The 21,837-nt window shown below is 37.4% G+C and overlaps 1 protein-coding gene across 3 annotated transcripts in view; it reads left to right on the top strand.

Moving 5' to 3' along the window:
• Nucleotides 1–21,837, top strand: part of LOC120866311 (ubiquitin-associated protein 2) — a 112,316-nt gene that overhangs the window by 44,407 nt on the left and 46,072 nt on the right. For all 3 annotated transcript variants that reach the window (XM_040243966.1, XM_040243975.1, XM_040243955.1), the window contains exons 3-7: nt 4,431–4,508; nt 6,799–6,909; nt 10,700–10,853; nt 12,386–12,463; nt 20,428–20,482. In XM_040243966.1, coding sequence (XP_040099900.1) covers nt 4,431–4,508; nt 6,799–6,909; nt 10,700–10,853; nt 12,386–12,463; nt 20,428–20,482 — 476 coding nt within the window. The remainder of the gene's footprint in view (nt 1–4,430; nt 4,509–6,798; nt 6,910–10,699; nt 10,854–12,385; nt 12,464–20,427; nt 20,483–21,837) is intronic.

The following is a 21,837-nucleotide window of genomic DNA, read 5'->3' as shown; positions in this document are numbered from 1 at the left end:
CCTTTAGTACCAGATGCTGTTCACAAATTGGCCAACCTTACTTTCAAGTAAATGCCACTTGGCTACATGGGGTTTCCTGTTCTTCGACTAGTCAGACACCCCAGTGCTGGCCTCTGTCACAGTTAAGTCCACGCAGATGTTGTAACTGTTGTTTCTTTCTTGTCATGTTTGTATTTTGAGGTTTGTAAGAGATACCTTGCCACCTAGTTTTATGTTGTCCCTGGGATTTTTAAAAATATATATATTTATTTATTTATTTGGGTGTACTGGGGCTTAGTTGAGACACAAGGGAACTTTTAGTTGTGGCATACAAATTATTAGTTGCGGCATTTGAGATCTAGGTCCCTGACCAGGGATCGAGCCTGGGTGCCCTGCATTGAGAGCACAGAGTCTTAGCCACTGGACCACCAGAGAAGTCCTGTCCCTGGGATTTTAGTTTTGCCATAAAGTTAGAACAAAGATGTTTCTTTGTGCCAACACAGTTTCACTATCAAATTTCATAAATTTATCATTGCTGCAGTGTTCTCTACAGTTAATGTTCCAATTTTGTCAATGTGGAACTTTCATTTATTCCAGTATAGTCATTTACTCCAATAATGCCTTTTATATCATGTTTCTTTCCAGTACAAAATCATTATATCCTATTTGCTTGACAAGCTTTTTTAGTCTTCATTAATTTGGAACCGTTCTCAGCCTTTCTTGGTCTTCTGAAATAATAGCAATTTTGAAGGAATAGCCGTTACTATAAAAAATGTTTAGTTTGAATTTGTTTGATGTTTCCTTATGATTAGATTCAGGTTATAGATGTCTATTTGGAATGCTGTTTAACTGACATGGAGTATTTCTGAGTCCCACGTGTAGCGTCACATGATGTTTCTGCCCTTACTGAGGATGTTAATTTTGATCACTGTCAAGGTTTTGCCCATTTCCCTTACTGTTACGATGTCTTGGCCAAAAACTAAAAATAGTCTGTGGAGACACTTTGAGACCCTGTGTAAATAACCTCTTCCTCATTGAACTTTCCCCTTTAGAATGAGCATTCATTGATGATTCTTATTTGAATTAATTTTTCCTGTGGTGGTTGCAAAATGAAGATGTTTCAGCTCTCCTACACTCTTTTTTCATAGTCTTTTTTATCATCAGCATATTAGTAAGTTTATTTTTTAAAAGATTACTCTTACTAATGATCTACGAAGTAAAGTGAAACCAAATAGAGATCATCTTTTTCAATGGGTTAAATTTGCATTTTTTAAAAACTGAATTTTGAGAAAGCAGACCCTTTTATACTGTTAATTATAAATTTTTGCAGCCTTTATGAGGAGCATTTTTGAGCAGATGTATGAAACTTCTTTTAACGTTTTTCTAGACACTTCTTTGACCCATCTTTGTATGTATTCTAAGAAAGCTATCCTGTATATATATATATGTGTGTGTGTGTGTATAAGATTAAGTGTAATAATGACTCCTATAGTGTTTAGATTGTAATGAAAGTTTATAGAGTAAAATGCAAGACCTATCTAGTAGATTTTTATGCAGCCAATAAACATAATACAGGTGTTTACAATCGATAATGTGACCCTACAAAGTAGTAATGGTTAGTATTTTGCTTTTGATATCAGAGAAAATTATGTAAGTGCCAAGTAAGTAGTTTTTGGTATTAGGTAGTTACCTTATGAGTCACTGTGATTTTCTTGTGGGCTGTGTGTAAGTTTTGTTATTTAAGGAAATTTATGTTAAGCAATGAGCATTCACATGCTTGGATTGGAGCAAGGCTGAGTGAATATGAGTGAGGCACGATTTTTAGACTTGAAGTTCAGAGACTAGGAGGGATTGGTATTAGGGAAAATGGATAGAAATTAATCATGTGGGATTTTAGCACCAATAGCCCCAATGGTTTACTTCATTTTTTAAAAATGTATTTTTAATTTTATTATTTATTTTTATAGAAGTATAGTTGATTTATAGTGTTAATTGCTGCTCTACAGCAAAATGATTCATTATATATATAGTATATATATTCTTTTTTTAATCCCAGTGGGTTTTTAAAAATTGTTTATTTTTATTTTTGACTGCACTGGGTCTTTGTTGCTGTGCTCAGGCTTTTCTCTAGTTGTAGCGAGTGGGGGCTACTCTCTGGTTGTGGTGTGTGGGCTTCTTGTTGCAGAAGCTTCTCTTGTTGAGCATGGGTTCTAGCTACACGTCACATGGGCTCAGTAGTTGTGGCTTGAGGGCTCTAGGGTGGAGGCTCAGTAGTTGTGGTACATGGGCTTTGTTGCTCCGTGGCATGTGAGATCTTCCCATACCAAGGATTGAACCTGTGTCCCCTGCATTGTAAGGCAGATTCTTAACCATTGGACCACCGGGGAAGCCCTGTCCCAGTCGTTTACTTTGACTCATAAGTGGTTGCCACTACCCAAAACTCAGATATATAATGTGGAAGTGCCATCTTTCCAGAACTCATTTTTCCCTTTGGTTTTCCCTTTTACTTCATTCACTTATTTCATACCTTGGTTCTTTAGGCTGCAGCACTGGCACTTCTCATTTGAGGGTGTATGTAAAGAAGGCCCTTATGTATACTAATGAGGATTGAGGTAAAATTGGCCATATGTGTAGACAGTGTTTCTGTAATGTAAACATCTTTCTCTAATATACTAGCACTTCAGCTGAGATCACAGCAGGCATAGGTTGGGAATCAAAGGACTGGCCATTTGGTTGGAGGGAACTGGCCAAAGCTATCTGGAGCTTGAATAATCAGCCACACACATGAACTGGAAAGGTCTTATGAAAAGTGTTTTTACATTGTAAGAAATACTAACAACCTTCTCACTCCCACCATCAAGATTATTATGAATCTATATTAAAAGCAGGCCTCCCTGGTGGCTCAGAGGTTAAAGCATCTGCCTGCAATGTGGAGAAATCCCATGGACAGAGGAGCCTGGTGGGCTACAGTCCATGGGGTTGCAAAGAGTCGGACACGACTGAGTGACTTCACTTTCTTTTCTTTTCATATTAAAAGCAAAGATGAAAAGCTGTTTATTATTAGCATTTAGTGAATCCCCCACCCCAAGTTCATTCATTAATTTATGTGATTTAACTTTAAAAATGTTTATGTTAGGAGTTAGTATAGATTTTAGCTAGCAGTAGTAACTTTACTTAAACAAAATTACTCCAAAATAGTTTATTATTTATTTGTCTGTGCTGGGTCTTCGTTGCTGCATGGGCTTTTTCCTAGCTGTGGGGGCTACTCTAGTTGAGGATCACGGGCTCTAGCGTCTGTGGACTCGGTCGTTGTGGCTTCCAGGCTCTAGAGCACAGGCTCAGTAGTTGTGGTTGTTGTGGTTGCTCTGCTGCATGTGGAATCTTCCTGGACCAGGGATCAGACTTGTATCTCCTGCATTGGCAGGCAGATTCTTCACAACTGAGCCCCCAAGGAAGCCCTGGAGTAATTTTAGATTTATTAGAATGTTGCCGAGAGACCAGAGATTTCCTCTGTATCCCTCATCTTTTTTTATTGTCACAATTATGGTACCTTTGGGTATGTTGCTGTTACCTTTTCAGATTTTCTTTCAAGTTTTTTAAAAAATCTTTTAATTTTTGTTTATTTATTTATTTATTTATTTTTGTTGCGTTATGAAGCTTGTGGGATCTTAAGTTTCTTGACCAGGAATTGAACCCATGCCCTCGGTAGTAAAGTGCAGTTTTAACTATTGGACTGTCAGGGAATTCCCAAGAATTACTTTTTTAAAAAATTCCTTTCTAAATTTTTAATTGGTAGAAATACTACAAAAGTAAACCTCAAAAATTCAGTAAGTTGGTCTTTTTTTTTTTTTAGAAAAATGGTTTTGAGTGAAAAAAGCAGCTGGAAAGGAATTTTCTCTGTAGCTGACTAATTTTAGTGTTTGAAAGTTGGTTCTTTTAAAATTTTGTTAAGTGAAAAACGTTAAAAAAAACTGTGGCTAGAAATGTAACTTAAAAGTTTTCCTTTAGGTAAGTACAGCCTTCTCTTCAGAACTGGTCTTTTTTGAGTTGATAGGAAAGCTCTTTTGCTTTTTGACCACAAGGCTGGGTCTAAGCCTGTATTCTGGAAGTTTGCACTGCTTCTTGTTCTTCCACTTTCTGTTATGCTGTAACTACATCTCCTCAAGGGAAAGAAAATTCAAAAAAGAAAATTTAAATGAGTCACATGGCTAATGAAAATGAACAGGACTTCATTTAGGTCATTTGGCCAAAGGAATGGGACCTTTATGCTATTTAATTGGGTACTTATTTAATTTATGGGAACACATTATATACACTTAAGAGGTCTAAATGCAGAGTCCTTTTGTTTTTTTAGTTAATCAGTATTTTTGTAACCATAGTGATTGAGAACTTTTATCTGTTTGCACCAGGTTTTGGTATTAAATCTTTAACAATTGTATTTGATTTTACAGGCAACAGCTGAACAGATGCGTCTTGCTCAAGTGATCTTTGATAAAAATGATTCAGAGTTTGAAGCTAAAGTTAAACAGGTATGTTTCTGGCAAAGGATACTGTTATTTTTATAATCTATTTTACTGTGCTTTAAAAGGTAATTTCACTAGAGATTCTTATTTAAATTACATTTTTTGCTTAGTTGCAAATAATTGGATTTTTGAACTGGTGATTAAATACCTGTATTGGTGGCTAGAATGAAGCAATTTTAGCAGTAGAACCTTTCTGAATTATTAGTGTTACATGTGAACAATGAGCATTTGTGAAAGCAGGCTGACATTGTATATACTTGTGCATAGATAGTATATTTAGTATATGACAAATTCTCAGAAAATTTTGTTTGATATTAAGGAAGAGCTGAATTGCCTTTTCACATATTGTGATGATTCTAAACATAGATTGGAAAAGTTATTAAATTTTAGGGTGATGTCTTCATTTAGAACTTTGGTGAGATAACATAATTTCATGCTATTCTTTTTTGATAAGAGTTTCTTTCCATTCAAGATTCTAGAAACCAAGCTATAACCCTTACCTTACCTTGGTAGACGTCTCCCAGTAATTCCTTGTAATGAAAGTCCCTTGGTGAACCTTTTAGCACTTTACTGTGGTAAACTCTGTTCTTACCTAAGTTGCTGTCATCAGACTTAGTGATATTTTTGGAAAGCCATAGAAAGGATTTCTTAAAAAGTCATAGAACTCATTCACTGGAGTGAGGTTTATGAATTTTGAGACATACTTCTACATATTTATCTGAAGAGTATGGCAGACACACAAACAAGAGCACTGGTACACTTCAGAGCTTTAAGTTTTAACGATGGTTCTCTCTTTTACTAATCCAGTCACTGGGGGAATTTCGACAGTAACTGTACATCTTAATAACTGCATGTGATGGGTATTGGGCCACTACAGATTCTTGATAAAAATCTAACCTCGATAGTAGACATCCAAATACTGAAGCACTGGAAAGCTATAGAGTGTATACAGCCTTGCTGGGTAACACAGGAAGGAAATCAGATGGAATAGGGTGGTGTAAAGAGCTGTATTTACGAGATCAGGAGACCTGCCTTTTTGATAGGCTAATTGTTTTATGACCACAGAGAAATCATTTCAGATGTTGGGGTCAAAGTATTTTGAAATGCAGCTGATATTGGTGCATATTGAAATAGTTAAATGTAGTTAAACAGATATTTAGATCATATATTTGCTCACTAATAATTGAGAAACCAATATTGTGCTTAATCTGTGGTTGTACCTTGTGTTGAACATATTAAATAGCTTAGTATTTCTTGTAGGGAGCCCACCAAGGAGATTTCTTTAATTTCGAACAGTAGTGCCCTGTTGAGGCCACTTGAGAAAATACAATGTCCATGAGTGAGTTTTGTGATAGCTGCCAAATTGTAATTGTGAGACCTTAGAGTATTATAGGGCTTCTCTGGTGGCTCAGGTAGTAAAGAATCAACCTGCAATGCAGGAGACCTGGGTTCGATCCCTGGGTTGGGAAGATCCCCTGGAGAAGGGCACGGCAACACACTCCAGTAATCTTGCCTGGAGAATTCCATGGACAGAGGAGCCTGGCAGGCTCAGTCCAGGGGGTTGCAAAGAGTCGGATACAACTGAGTGACTTTCACTAAAGTGTTATAGATTATTTTGTATGTGGAATGTTCTAAATCAAGCAGTAATAGCCCATGTAGGGAATGTCGTCAGAGACTGCTAGACTATTGTACAATGCAAGCAGTTGGACTGGATGCTTGGCAGTTGTGGCCATATACTCGTACTTGGTCTTTGGGAGGGCTTCTCTGGTGGCTTAGACTGTAAAGATTCTGCCTGCAGTGTGGGAAACCCAGATTCGATCCCTGGGTCAGGAAGATCCGCTGGAGAAGGAAACAGCAACCCACTCCAGTATTTTTTGAAATATATATAGTCCCACTTAACATTTGAGCAGTTTAGAAACTTGGGAATCCCAGGCCTGTGAACTAGTTTGAGCAGTCATAAAACTAATCCTGAATGTTCTGAGAATGTTGGTATGTATGTAAGTAAGTATGTATGTATGTATGTATGTATGTATATGCTGCTGATTAAAAATCTGATGCTTGGTCAGCTTGGAGGAAGGTTGATTTGTAGCTTGACTTTGCCAGTTTTGGTGGAAAGACATGGAGTCACCAAAAAAGCAGGTAAACCTGATCTTAGATTGTACACTCAGAGTCTGGAAGAGGCCATCTTCATATGGAAGGACTGCATAATCTTTGTCTTTATATAGTAGAATCTTAAAATCAGTATCAAGTGCCAGTTTTTTGGATTCCCCTAATCATTTTCTTATAATATCAACAGCTTATGGAGGTGACAGGAAAAAATCAGGATGAATGCATAGTGGCTCTCCATGACTGTAATGGAGATGTCAACAAAGCTATCAACGTATTGCTGGAGGGGAATTCAGACACTGTAAGTATTATTAATTGATTTGCGTTGCTAAACTTTGTCTCCAGTTTCTTATTGCATTTTCAGCTTTACCTTACTTGGTAGAAGTAGAGGGGATTATGGGTGCCATTCCATATATATTTTAGAACCAGAAAGAACACTAACGAGAAATGTCTGTTTTGTTATATACGTATGGTTTCTTCATGACGTTGTAGAATCTGAAGACTCTAAAGAGAACTTGGTCATCTAGTCCAGCCTTACACAGTTGCCAAAATTCTCTGGGTCTGTGGACATTTCACTACCTGAAAAACTTAACTGGCTCCACTGCTCATGTTCCTTCATCTCGATCATCACCGCTCGCTACTCCTTATATCTCTAGGTTAACAGAAAATCAGGATTTGCTGTTATATCTATTTGCTTATGTGTCAGACACATTTTCATGACAGTCTGACAGCTATTTTGAGTATAGCAGTATCTGTGGCTAAAATTCTGTGCAAGATAACACTGGTCCAACATGATAAAACTATCAAATATGTCAGTTTGTCAGGAAAATGCCTGATGTTAAGTGAGGAAATCAAATTTTGAAGAGTTCTTATTTGCTGACACTTAGGCATGTATTTGCTGGATTTTATAACATATGGGGAGTGTTCAGCCCATTGCTAATGAATGCAGTGTAGAATGGGTCTCACTTATTTTTTAAAATGAACTGAAGGACTGAATTGGCCTTATTTTTTTTTTTCAAAAAAAGCACTAAATAAATGAAACATTTCCAGATTGTTAATTGAGGGGCCTGTTTTCTTTTATATGGTAGAGATAGGCCTGGATGCTGTTTTCTCTTGCCTTTCCTTTAGCTCCCACAGATTCATCATTCATTTTCTGTGGTGGCTGGGTTAATCTTTTAAGTCTTAAATGAACATCCAGTTCTATCTCAATAAAGAGTTTCAACTTTCCTTTTCTCATTTGGAGCTGAACTCAAAGGAGGTAAGTGAGAAGAGTCTCTCTGATTACCTCTAGAACCTAGAAACCACACAGTTGGGGGGTAGATCTGCCATGTTGTTTTCTAAAAGATTGGAAACTTGCAAATTACGGCCTGAACACAGACACAAAAGACCTTTGCCTGTTTGGAGGTGAGAGGGCTATAGGGGAAATGGAGAGGCAGAGGGAAAGTCCTTTTGAAACCCTGGTTTGTTTAGGATCATTGTGTGGTCCATCTTTCATCCTGTTTGCCTTGTTCTTTGTTGTCTGTAGCAGCCATGGGTAAGCAGCTGTAAGGAATATCTTCCCCTGTGTGTGGTAGATTATTTGGAGTGGGCAGCTGGCGAATGTGAACATGGTAGGCTTGATTGCTAGGAGCAGGAACTGTTCAAAATAAACTGTGAGAGCAAACAAACCTTGTCCTATTGGCTAATCTTGTTTTGTAGCAAGGCCTTCTGAAAGAAAATGGTTACTTTGAAAAAATAGTGGAATTGTCCTCACTATTTGTAGGGGTGCATTTGTCTATCTAATAAAGTAGTTGTCAAAGGAAACCAGTGAACAGAATCTTAAGTACTGAACTTTTCATTTCATTATAGTGCTGTTTTGTTTGTGTGACAAAATAGTTTTGAAGTTTAAGTCACTTGCATTAGTGTGCTTAAAAAAAAAAAAAATATATATATGTTTGTATTTCTTATATGTATGTATGTATAGTGTGTGCTCAGTTGTGTCCAACACTTTGTGATCCTGTGGGCTGTAGCCTGCCAGGCTTTTCTGTCCATGGGATTTTCCAGGCAAGAATACTGGATTGGGTTGCCATCTCCTCCTTGAGGGGAAGTTTCCAACCTGGGGATCGAACCTGGATCTCTTGTGTTGCCTGCATTGGCAGGTGGATTCTTTCCACTGAGCCACTTGGGAAACCTGTTTGTATTGTTTAGTTCTTGGCAGATACAAAGGGGTAGGAGAGTGATTGTGAATGAACTGGCCTAGACAGCTGCTTTTTTGACTGCTAAATATGCTATCTTGGAAGACAGTTTCTGTCAACATTTCTTCAAACCTCTTATACAGGTAGCAAAATATAGATGACAGAGGTTGCCAGAAGTTCTGTTGAAAATCTTTTGTAATTATTTGGTTTTCTTTGAAAGCCTGTGTGCATGCATGTAGACTGTTTTGCAAAATGTGTGGTTGTATTCCCTTTAGCATTCACTGTGATGTTAGTCCATTTGCCCCTTAAAGGTTCCTTGCCCTGCTTTCCTCCCCATATAAGTTCCGGTTAGTTTTTGATCACAAGCCAAGACTTGGTTAGTAAGGGTATCCTTTGCTGAATGAAAATAAGGTAAGATGTTACTGTCTCTCAAATGTATTATATAGAAATCTTACATATTTGTCATGTTTATTCATATCAGCAAACATAATGGAGTTTATATGCTGTGGGATTTCTTTTCTGGAATAAATAAGCTTTATTGTTTGTGCCAATTAAAAAACAATGCAGAACAATAAAAAAGGTAAATGATCTTAAAAGGCCCTCACTTAGATAACTACTACTTTTTCCAGCAATACACAAGCTCCTATTTGAGCTTAAAAATGTAATCCTATTTTATACAGTTTGCTGATAACTTGCGTCACTTATATATTATGGCTCTCTTTCTGTGAACACATGGATTACTCTTTAACTGGCTATATATTTCTCACTTTATGAATGTTCTAGAGTAGGTAGTCTGTTAAGCTAAATATTTGGGAAATTTTCCATTCTTTTGTTTTATTTTTCGTTGTCTGCATATAAATGTTTGTACAATTATCAGATTATTTCCTCTAAATAAAAACCAAAAAGTAGAATTACTGGGCCAGAAGTTTTGAACCAATATAAAATTTGGACACTATTGCCAGGTAGACTGCATGGAAGGTTAGAATGGATGGAAGTTCATCAGAACTGAAAATACCTGATGATTCTACCAGAACTATTGGCTATTGATTTTTTAAAAAAATTATCAAAGCTTAGAGGTGGAAAATAACTTGTTTTAATTTGTATTTTTTTTCACATCCAATCATTTTATGCACTTACGTTTATTTGGATAACGATTTTTTTTTAAAGTTTAAAATAGTTATTGCTTAGTTTGAAATTGAATCACTTCAAATCCCTTGTGGATTTGGAAAATTATGTAAAAGTAAATAGAAACTAATGGGTCAGTTTTGGGATCTCCCAGCAACATCCTCATGGATATCCTAATACTCATATCTGTAAGAACATAGTGTTTCATTCTTTTCTCCATGATTTTTCTGCACATGATTTGATTTGTGGGAGAAAGGAGGTTGTATAAACCATTTAACTTCTCATTAGAACAGGTCTTTGGGGGCTGAAATTTTCCATATTTAAAAACTAACCTCAAATGTGTCAACCACTAAATTCTTTAAGATGGTTATCTTAGACAACTGAATAGCAAAAATTGTATTCCTGAGATTTTAGGGTAAAATCTTACAGTCTTTGAATTAGTTCTGTATATTATAGGTTTTGGGGCAACTACTAAGGTAGGTGGGATGGTATAGAGTGGGAGCTTGGGGAAACAACATTTGCTTTATTCTTATCAGTACAGAAAAAGGCTCTGTCGTGGGACAACATACAGTATGTTGTCAGTCAGGCTAGTGCTGTAATCTTTTGTGCTCTCCATAGCAGTAGGAACCTAGCAAGAGATTTGCTGTCTTTGTCATCAGAAAGTACAGTATGTTTATGGAGAAGAATTAGAATGGTAGGCATGCAAGGTGTAAGGTAGGGGTAATTAGGTTCAAAAGATAAATGCACACACTTTAAATGACAGCTCTGAATAAATGCTCTTATTTTCGGTAGACTTCATGGGAGACTGTAGGAGGGAAGAAGAAGAATTTTGGAAAAGAAAGTTCAGAAAACAAAGAGAATAGAGAGAAGAGAAGTGAGAGAGAAATGAGCCGTGGACGTGGAAACAACAACCGGAAAGTAAGAGGTGGCAATCGTGGGAGAGAGTGTAAGTACAGACCTTTAGCCTCAGCTTTGCTTTATAAAAATTTTCACGCATACTAAAAAGCTGTCAGAATGATTCAATGAATGTCCATAAATCCACTTCCTTAATGCAATATTTGTTAATATAAGTAACATTTAGCTACAACGGAGTAGTTTGTTAGAAACCCAGCTGATGCAGTTTCATATTAGCACTGACCTGGGCTGTAGGTAGTTCTGTTGTGTCTTAAGACTGCCTTCTCTTAAGACTGCCTTCTCTAATCTAGTGCATCTTCTAATTTTAAAGAAGGGGTTTTTTGTTGGCTGATAGATAAAGCTGTTTATTCTTCCCTACTTATGGATATTCATGGTATTTGCAGGGTTTAGATTAAGAGGAAAGTTGTTGAATAGGGAAGATTTTTCTCAGTACTTTCCATTCAACTCAGGTTTTGGCATCATTCACCCAGAACAACACTACCTTCTGTGCAGGCATACCAAAGTAGCTAAATTATGGATGAATAGAATATAAATATTTAACATGTCCCCTTACAAACTTTCACTAGTTTATTCCACAGATGTTTATCGAGTATCTACAATGTAGAAGAAATTATTAAAGGCATACAGCAATGAAGAATACAGAAATCTTTGCCCTTCTAAGACTTTTAAAAAACATATATACTTTTATTTATGTATTTATTTGGCTGTGCTGGGTCTTAGTTGTGGCATGCCAGATCTTTAGTTGTAGCCATGTGGGATCTAGTTCCCTGACCAGGGATTGAACCTGGGGCCCCTGCATTGGAAGCACAGAATCTTAGCCACTGGACCACAGGAAAGCCCCTGCCCTTCTAAGACTTTTAAGCGAAGTAGTGTGAGATGTAATAATAAAGAAGAAGAGTAACATTGCATATTAATATTACAGTATTTTAATGGCATTATGTAGAAATAATGTTCTGGGGAAAAACAAAGGTAGAGAGATGGGAATTATAAATAGGGGGTTGACAAATTTAAAGAGAGTGGCCATGGAAGGCCTCACTGACAACTCTCAGAGTTAAGCCCTGAAAGAGGGGAGCAAGCTGTGCCAGTATTGTTCATAAATATTCTATATTATATAGAGTCACTAATGCCAATATAGGAACGAGGAGAAGAAAAGACTGTGTTAACAGTTAACTTCCCCAAGAACTCAGTATTTCCTTGGTATTGCAGTTGGCTAGTCTTTGCCTTTCCAGGTTTTGAACTTAACCAGTGAGCAAATTTTGTTGCATATTGTTGCATAACAAAGGTAGTTTTTTGGAAGTAAACTTAACTTTATGGGAGGGTAAGTCCAAACAAAAAAAAAGTAGTATGTCATTTTGATTTCTTTTTGAATTTTCACCTACAAATTAAGCAAGTTCTTCTGTCACTTTTTTGAGCCACTCTGGCTTGGTTTTGTTTATTGTATTTTCTAAACCCTTTGGTTAAATTTTAACCTTTTTTAAAACACCTTTTTGTTGTTGTTGTTGAGGGGCAGAAGGAGTCTTTTTGTCCTTGTCTTTAGTAGCTGTTTGCTCTTTTCCACTTTAGTTAGAGGTGAAGAGAATGGAATTGATGGCAATCAAGGGGACAAGCCTTCAGATCGAGGCAAGCGAGCTCGTGGTAGAGGTAAGAGAATGAGGAGGAAGGAGATACTTGTGATGGGGAGAAGGAGGCAGGCTGTTCATACACTCAGTTCACTAAGGGCAGTGTACTCTGAAAGAACGGTTGATCTGAAATCTTTTGATTCATTTACTGATGCCTATAAGTGAAATGTTTGAATTATATAATTTTGAGGAACCATATTGGTTGTTTTCAGATGAGCTGAGAAAGGCCCTTTGTGAGAATAATTTAAAATTTGAAGCTCTGACCAAAAAGTTACTAAGTTCTCCTGTGTTGGACTTTAACAGATGTGTTTTACCCATATGATAATAGTTTTAAAATTATTTGCCCATTGATTACCCCCATCCAGAAAACACAACAGTGTTTTCTGTTAGTGATCGTTTCTTTGCATTTATTAATTCAGGATGTCACTTCAAGAATATAGTTCCACACATTTAGAGTTGTAACTGAATTTTCTTAGGGTTCTAAAAATCAAGATACATAATGTAGTAGGAATATCTTATTTTGGTTCAGTAAAGCTACCTGAATTGACTGACATTTTGTTTGATCCATTGTTCCACTCAGTTGTGACTGTTCTCCAAATGAGCATTTTACAGTGGCAGAATTTCTTTTAATCAGAAATATTAGGGATAGAAATTAATGTAGGTATACTGCATATGCTATCAATTCCCTTGGCTATTCATCTAATTATCATTACTAAATTTCTACTATGTGAGCCAAAAGTAAATAATTTTCAGAGATCAGAAAAAGGCAGAATTATATACTAATTTGTTGGGCACAGTGAAAAGAAGGTTGTGCTTTAAAAACAGATTTCAATTGTAATTTCCTTTTCTAGATTTTTTCTTATTAATTTCAAGCACAGAGAAAAATGGAGAGAATAAATGAACCCCGAGTCCCTTCATGTTTAGTCAGTAATGTTTAAGGATTTTAGCTATATATCTGCAGAAATATTTAAAGTAGGAATTTGTGGATATTTTATCATATATTACTGTGGTAAGCACCTCTAAAAAATGTATGTGATTTTGTATGTAACCATAATGCTGTTTTTACACTTAAAAATATCATTTAATAATCTATACATAAAGTTTCCTGATTTTTTAAAAAATGCCTTTGTAATTTATTTCTTTTTCTTAAAAATTTTTTTTTTATTTGGCAGTATCAGGTCTTATTTGAGAGCAAGAGTGATCTTTCTTTGCAGTGCGTGGGCTTTCCTCTCTAGTTGTGGTGCACTGACTCTAGAGTGCTCAGGCTCAGAATTAACATGATGCAGGTTTAGCTGCCTGACCACATGTTGCACAACCAGTGCTTCAAAAGTTGAAAAAATTGGGCTCTGAAGTTTTGTCTCATGCTCCATACTCACCTGACCTCTCAGCAGTTGACTACCACTTCTTCAAGCACCTCGACAACTTTTTGCAGGGAAAATGCTTTCACAGTCAACACAAGGCAGAAAATGATTCCCAAGAGTTCATCAAATTCTGAAACACGGATTTTTATGCTACAGTAATAAACTTATTTCTCATGGCAAAAACATGTTGACTGTAATAGTTCCTATTTTGATTAATAAAGATGTGTTTGAGCCTAGTTACAGTGATTTAAAATTCATGGTCTGAAACCACAATTACTTTTCCACCAACCTAATATTTACTGGATTACACAATATACACAGAAGTGCTCAGGGTTTGCTTTTAACATTTTATTTTAAAATAAAACAGCAGAGTTTCGTAGAGTGTTTACCCAGAGTTCCCAAACTTTGTAATATTTTGCTACATTTGCATTGCCATTTTCTCTCGATATGTACATTTTTTTTTCTTGAAACCATTGTGTGTGCATTTCAAACTTAATGCCATTTTACCCCTAAATATTTCAGTGTGTAAACTCCTAAGAAAAAAGATACTGCTTACAGAACTACCTTAAAATTATAAAATCAAGAAATTACTGTTGTTACAATCTATTGGCCTTATTCAAAACTGTTACCCTGCTAATGTCCTTCAGTTCAGTTCAGTTCAGTCGCTCAGTCGTGTCTGACTCTTTGTGACCCCATGAATCGCAGCACGCCAGGCCTCCCTGTCCATCACCAACTCCCGGAGTTCACTCAGACTCACCTGCATCGAGTCAGTGATGCCATCCAGCCATCTCATCCTCTGTCATCCCCTTCTCCTCCTGTCCCCAATCCCTCCCAGCATCAAAGTCTTTTCCAATGAGTCAGCTCTTCACATGAGGTGGCCAAAGTACTGGAGTTTCAGCTTCAGCATCATTCCTTCCAAAGAACACCCAGGGCTGATCTCCTTCAGAATGGACTGGTAGGATCTCCTTGCAGTCCAAGGGACTCTCAAGAGTCTTCTCCAACTCCACAGTTCAAATGCATCAATTCTTTGGTGCTCAGCCTTTTTCACAGTCCAGCTCTCACATCCATACATGACCACTGGAAAAACCACAGCCTTGACTAGATGGACCTTAGTCGGCAAAGTAATGTCTCTGCTTTTGAATATGCTATCTAGGTTGGTCATAACTTTTCTTCTAAGGACTGGTATTAGAATCCATTAATTTTTTCATGAAGTAATTATTGTGGCACATTTATAATCGGACTTTTTTGCTAAAGAAAAGCTAATATATGAGATATGACAATAGACTCTATGCTTTCTTCCTCTTTGAATTCCTGGGGCAAATGCCGTTGTCATGTGACTCATTTATGCTACTTTGCAGTTGGGGAAGATGTATTCCTATCTTTCTGTAGATGAAGCCTGAACCAGGGACAACTTGCCTGAGTTCTAAGTCTCTGAATGAAACAATCCCCAGAGATGCCTTGTTGGGCTGAAATGGTCTCTGGGCAGGTGAGCAGCTCATCGTCAACATAGCAGCCATCTTTATCATTGAACCAGCTCTGAAAATCTGGGAACTTTTGCCAGTACAAAAAACTTAGAACTAACTTTAACTAAACTTTAAAATCTTTAGGATCTTAAAGATCATGACCTGGAGTGTGCAGTGATAAATTCAAGTGCCCACAGTTTCTGGCAGATTTGGCTATCAAAGCCCTGCTTACAGTCTCCTGGGGATGAGATAGGGATTGTTTTCTACTTATTTTTCTTTAGGTTGTACATGTTTGGTCCTGGGGGAGTATCTGTTATTTGGATTTGCCTCTTCTAGTAAAGATGATTAGGTGTCCTCTGTGTTTTGGCTTTTTTCAAGGAAAGTGAGCAACTTTTCTACTCTGGTTCTCAGTGTAATACATAATATTAAACACTTAAAAGCTTGAGCAGTTATTCAACATAGATGCAGTACAGAGTCCCTAGAGAGACCTATATGAGTAAAGTTTTAGCATTTATCATAACATTGATTTATTCTTTATGATTATCTACTTTAATCTTGTTTTTCTCTATTTATGAACCCAGGTCTGTCTTCTGAGCTATTACATGAAAACAGGTATTTGTACTAGGTCATGATAAAGGGAAATGTATACATATCAAAAACAATATTGCTGGTAGCATTACTAGCCAGGTGATGCTAGCTTGTTAAAATGTACGTGAATATGGGTTTTATTTTTATTTTTAAAATATGTTTCTATTTAGTTTGGCTGCACTAGGTCTTTGCAGCATGTGGGACCTTATGTCTTCATTGTGGCATGCAGGTGCTTTTAGTTGCAGCATGCAGATCTTTAGCTGCAGCATGTGGGCTCTAGTTCCCTGACCAGGGATGCAACTCAGGTCCCCTGAATTGGAAGTATGGTGTCTTAGCCTCTGAACCACTGGGGAAGTCCTAGATTTGAGTTTTGAAAATCTGCTGAAGATATTTGGGTTGTTCCTGTTTCGTAGTTGGGTGCGGTTTCTGCTGTCTGGAGACATGAAGATATGTAGTTGGTACTGACTTTTTCCAGGGAACTCGCAGGATTTCTTGAGTTTTGGTCCTTAGATTATGTTTTTCTTTTTTTTTTTTTCCTTTCACATTCTAGGAATCAGCGAACTAAAATGGCCTGGATATGTTTTTCTTTTATAAATTTCTTTCTTTTCTTTCATGTACATATTGTTTTTTGGCTCAAGTATTAGATATTATTTAATGATGTCTTAGCAGAATCATTTTTAAGAAATTTACCACTATTAATATTTGACCACTTGTTGGTGCCTTTTGTCACACAGTATGTCATTGAATGGGTGCACTTACCAAGAGCAGTTGTATTGTTTAGATTTCTTCACTGGTAACAGTGTTTATTGTAGCCTAAAATGTTTTACATACTATACAATTCACCCATTTAAATTACATAATTCAGTGGGTTTTAGTATATTTATAGAATTATGCTAGAGGCAGATTTTATTTTCTTGGGCTCCAAAATCACTGTGGACCGTGACTGCAGCCATGAAATAAAAAGATGCTCCTTGGAAGAAAAGCTATACAAATCTAGGCAGTGTATTAAAAAAGCAGAGACATCACTTTGCTGACAAAGGTCAATTATAGTCAAAGCTGTGGTTTTTCTACATTCCTGTACAGATGTGAGAGTTGGAGCAAAAGAAGGCTGAGCGCCAAAGAACTGATGGTTTTAAATTGTGCTGGAAAACACTCTTGAGAGTCCCTTGGACAGCAAGGAAACCAAATCAGTCAATCCTAAAGGAAATCACCCTGATTATTCATTGGAATGACTGATGCTGAAGCTCCAATACTTTGGCCACCTGATGCAAAAAGGCTACTCATTGGAAAAGACCCTGATGTTGGGAAAGATTGAGGGCAGGAGGAGCAGGGGCGACAGAGAATGGAATGATTGTATCACCTCAGCAACTCAACAGACATGAGTCTGCGCAAGCTCCGGGAGATAGTGAAGGACAGGAAGGAAGCCTGGCATGCTGCAGTTCATGGGGTCGCAAAGAGCTGGACAGGACTTGGTGACTGAACAAAACAATAATACAGTTACGCAGCCATCACCATAATCAAAACTGTTGATTCCCAATTCCTTCCTCTTCCTCACCACCCCAATCCCAGCAATAAACAACTGGTAATCTGCTTTCTGTGTTTATAGATTTGTCTGTTCTGGACATACAATGTAAATGGAATCTAGTAATATGTGCCCTTTCTGACTGGCTTCTTTGACCTAATGTTTTAAAGGTTCATTGATGTTCTACTTCATATCAGCACAATTTTGTAGCATGTATAAGTACTTCATTTCTTTTTATAGCCAAATAATATTCCATTTTATTATATACTGAGATTTGCCTTTTTTTTTAAAAGCTTGTATGGTGACTCTCCTCCTCCCATCTTATCGTCCTTAACTTTAAGGATAAATTATCTTATTCCTAAATTTTGGGTTGTAATCTTGCCCAAACTTGTACATTGAAAGCTTTTTTTTTTTTAACTCCAGTTTCTGACCTTCTTTTAGACTGATATGCTGTGTGAAGTCTTACCTTTGCCTTTTGATGATGTTAAAATAGACATTTCTAATAATAGGCATTGTTAGAATTCTACTTTTTAGGACATTTCCCTCTGTTCCCCTGTCTCTTATAGATTTTTGTCAAGATCATATGTTTTAATAGTTTACCTTGGACTACTGGATAAGTTAACTGTACATGATTAAATATACATTTAATTGTATTAGTATGGTGAATATATCCCTTGACAACAACTTTTCTCTGAATTTGAGTACTCTTAAGTACTAAATGGAATCATGAAATATTTGTCTTTTTGTGACTGGCCTGTTTTCACATAGCAAAATATCCACAAGTTTCAGTCATATTGTAGCATTTATCAAGATTTCTTTCCTTTTTCGAAAAAGAATTACTTACTTTTGTCTAGGCTAGGTCTTTGTGGCTGCGAGGGCTTTCTCTAGTTGTGGCAAGCCGGGGGTACTCTGTAGTTGCGGTGCATGGGCTTCTGGGCTCTAAGTTGCTGGCTTCAGTAGTTGAAGCTCCCGGGCTCTAGAGCACAGGCTCAATAGTTGTGGTGCACGAACTTAGTTACTCCGCAGTATATGGGATCCCCCTGGAGCAGCGATGGTACCTGTGTTTCCTGCAATGTGACTGGGTTTACAAAAACACTCTGCTTTCAAATTCTCTTGGAGACACACACACACACACACACGCACACACACACACACCCAGAAGCGCACACACACACACCCAGAAGCACACACACATGCACACCCAGAAGCACACACACACACCCAGAAGCAGAATTACAGGATCATATAATTTTTTTCTCCCTTAAAATTTCTTTTTTTTTATTCTACATTGGACCACAGTTGATTTGGGCTTTCCTGGTGGCTCAGTGGTAAAGAACCTGCCTGCCAATGCAGGGGACACGAGTTCCATCCCTGGGTCAGGATGATCCCCTGGAGAAGAAAATGATAATTCACTCCAGTCTTCTTGCCTGGGAATCCCATGGACAGAGAAGCCTGGTGGTCTATAGTCCATGAGGTCACAAAGAGTCTGATACCACTTAGCGACTTAAACAACAACAACAGTTGATTTACAATGCTGTGTTAGTTTCAGGCATACAGCAAAGTGATTCAGTTATACATATATCTATTCTTTTTCTAATTTTCTTCCCATTTAGGTTATTACAGAATATTGAGGAGAGTTCCCTATGCTATAAGGATCATAGAATTCTATTTTTAATTTTGAGGGGAATTGCCAAACATATTGTTTTCCACAGTGGCTACACTATTGTACATTCCCATCAAACAGTGTACAGAGGCTTCAATTTCTCTCTGTTCTTGCCAGCACTTGTTATTTTCTGTCTCCTCCACACACTTATACCCCCCGCCTCAGCCATTGTAATTGGTGCCGGGTTTACATAATGATTAGTGATGGTGACAATATTTTCATGTGCTTATTGACCATTTTTACATCATCTCTGGAGAAATATCTATTCAAGTCCATTTCCTGCCCACCACGCTTTTTTTTTTTTTTTTTTTTTAAGAATTTCTTTATTTTTGACTGTTCTGGATCTTCGTTGCTGAGAGTACTTTTCTCTGGTTGCGGCAAGTGAAGGCTACTCCTCTGGTTGCCGTGCACGGTCTTCTCATTGCGATGGCTTCTCTTGTTGCAGAGCACAGGCTATAGGGCATGTAAGCTTGAGTAGTTGCGGCACTTGGGCTCAAAAGTTGTGGCACACAGGCTTAGTTGCTCCATGACATGCGGGATCCTCCCAGATAAGCTATCAGACGTTTGTCTCCTGCATTGGCAGGCCGATTCTTTACCTCTGAACCACCAGGGAAGAGCCCCCTTGTGCATTTGTTAATCTGGTTATTTGTTAGTATTCATGATGTTACTTCCTTATCAAATGTATAATGTGCAGATATTCTTTGGTTGCCTGTTTACTCCGTTCATGTCTTTTGATTCACCTGTTTAAAATCTAATTCTTTCCTCTCGCCTTTCATTCTAGGGGTCATATCTAAGAAGTTATTACAAAATTCACTGTAATAAGCTTTTGCTCTGTATTTTCTTCTAAGGGTTGTATAGTTATAACTCGGGTTTAGTTCATTAATACCCAATTTAGGATTCAGTTAAGAAAAACCAAAGAGTCACTGAATAAAACTATTTCTTTTGCTTGCTTGCTGTCTTGTTTGCTGCCCTCTTGGTCATTTATCAAAGATCTTACTATTAAAAATGGTATGTAATAGTACCTTCAGCTTCCTTAGTAGATTCCTCTTTTAGTTTCTCATTTCGTTTTATAGTAGAGGCTTATGATGTCATGGTGTTTACACTAGATGTGTTTAAAAAGATACAGAATTTTTAAAAGTATAACCTGCCTATGTTAAGCTGAAGTATATGTTAAATGTTGTACAAGCAGAATTAAATTCTTTTCTCTCCTTTGAGCTCAATAGGTATTTGTGTCATTGGGAACCTGCAGATTGGGTGTACTGGTTGGGAATGTTGGTGCTGTTAGGAGCAATGTCAGTAATGTTTGGGCAAGTGTGTAAGGGATGAAGTTAGTAGAGTTATAGTTGTGTGGAACATAAATACTATTTTTATACTTTTTTGTTTTTAAAGGATTTGGGCGTGGCAGAGGGAGAGGGGCAGGAAGATTCTCAACCCAAGGCATGGGGTAAGTCTTAGCTATTCTGTTTGTGAATTTGGTACCTTTTTGTTATCTCTAAGGCTTTCCTTCCTCTTCCTGTACCTGATTAACCATCCTGGTGAGTCAGATGTTTTCTATATTTAAAAAGAGAAAATACTAAAAAAATGAAATAGAACAAATGACATTGTATTGCAGTAAACCTTAGAGCGATTTTTTAGTCCTGGCTTTATTGACATTTTGGATTGGATAGTAGTTTATTGAGGTGGTGGGGTTCCCTTTACATTGTAGGATGTTTAGCAACATCCCTGGCCTCTCCCTACTAGATCCCAGTAGCACCCCTCCTCAAGTTGTGACAGTCAAAAATTTCTCCAGACATCGCCAAATGTTCCCTGGGAGGGAGGTGCACAACCACCCCAGTTGAAAACCATTGCTTAAGAGTTATGTTGGTAAATCCAGCAGTTGTCTTTGAATGGTAAGTAAATGCAATGTTTTTTTTTTATTTTTTAAATGAAGAACAGTCATTTTTATCTTGAATTGTAATACTGAAAGATGAGTATATTATTTTTAAATAGATGGTATAGTCAGTTATTTATTCATTATTTCTGGTTATTCTTTCACTTTTTGCTGTTATCTAAAGCATTAGCCGCCACCCCGCATTATAAAAAGTATTTAAGCATCTTATAGAGGCCATAGGTAGATGATAGTCAAGAAAGGAAAGTCCTTTGCTTGTCCATAGCTTCCCGGCAGTACTGTTTTGGGTCACTGCCTAGAGATGGTGACTCTTGCCATCTCTTTTCTGCCTGAGCTCCCTGTGGACAAAAGAAGGATGAAAACACAGGAAGCAAATTGGATGGAACATTTGGACATATATGCCCAGCCTTGTAGCTCTGAAGGATTTTGTAGATTTTGTCCTCCACTTCAAAAAACAAATGCTGTTGTGATTCTTTTTGTCAGTGACACCCCAATAATGCTAAAATATTTTTTTATAAGTTGTGAAAATTTTGGCGATGTTATTTAATTTGGTTCTAGTTAGGCATTTCATGCAAACACCGTGGTTCAATTCCTGCTTGGAAAGATCCCCTTGAGAAGGGATAGGCTACCCACTCCAGTTTTCTTGGGCTTCCCTGGTGGCTCAGATGGTAAAGAATCTGTCCGCAGTCTGAGAGACCTGGGTTCGATCCCTGGGTTGGGAAGATCCCCTGGAGGAGTGCATGGCAACCCACTCCAGTATTCTTGCCTGGAGAATCCCCATGGACAGAGGAGCCTGGCAGGCTACAGTCCATGGAGTCACATAGAGTTGGACATGAGCGACTAAGCACAGCACGTGCATCTGAATCATGGGTATTTAGGGCTTTAATTTAAAAAGAAGCACTGAGCAAAAT

This window comes from Oryx dammah, unplaced genomic scaffold (genome assembly GCF_014754425.2).
Source record: "Oryx dammah isolate SB20612 unplaced genomic scaffold, SCBI_Odam_1.1 HiC_scaffold_1, whole genome shotgun sequence".
Taxonomy (NCBI): domain Eukaryota; kingdom Metazoa; phylum Chordata; class Mammalia; order Artiodactyla; family Bovidae; genus Oryx; species Oryx dammah.
This window is presented reverse-complemented; position numbering and strand designations above follow the sequence as displayed.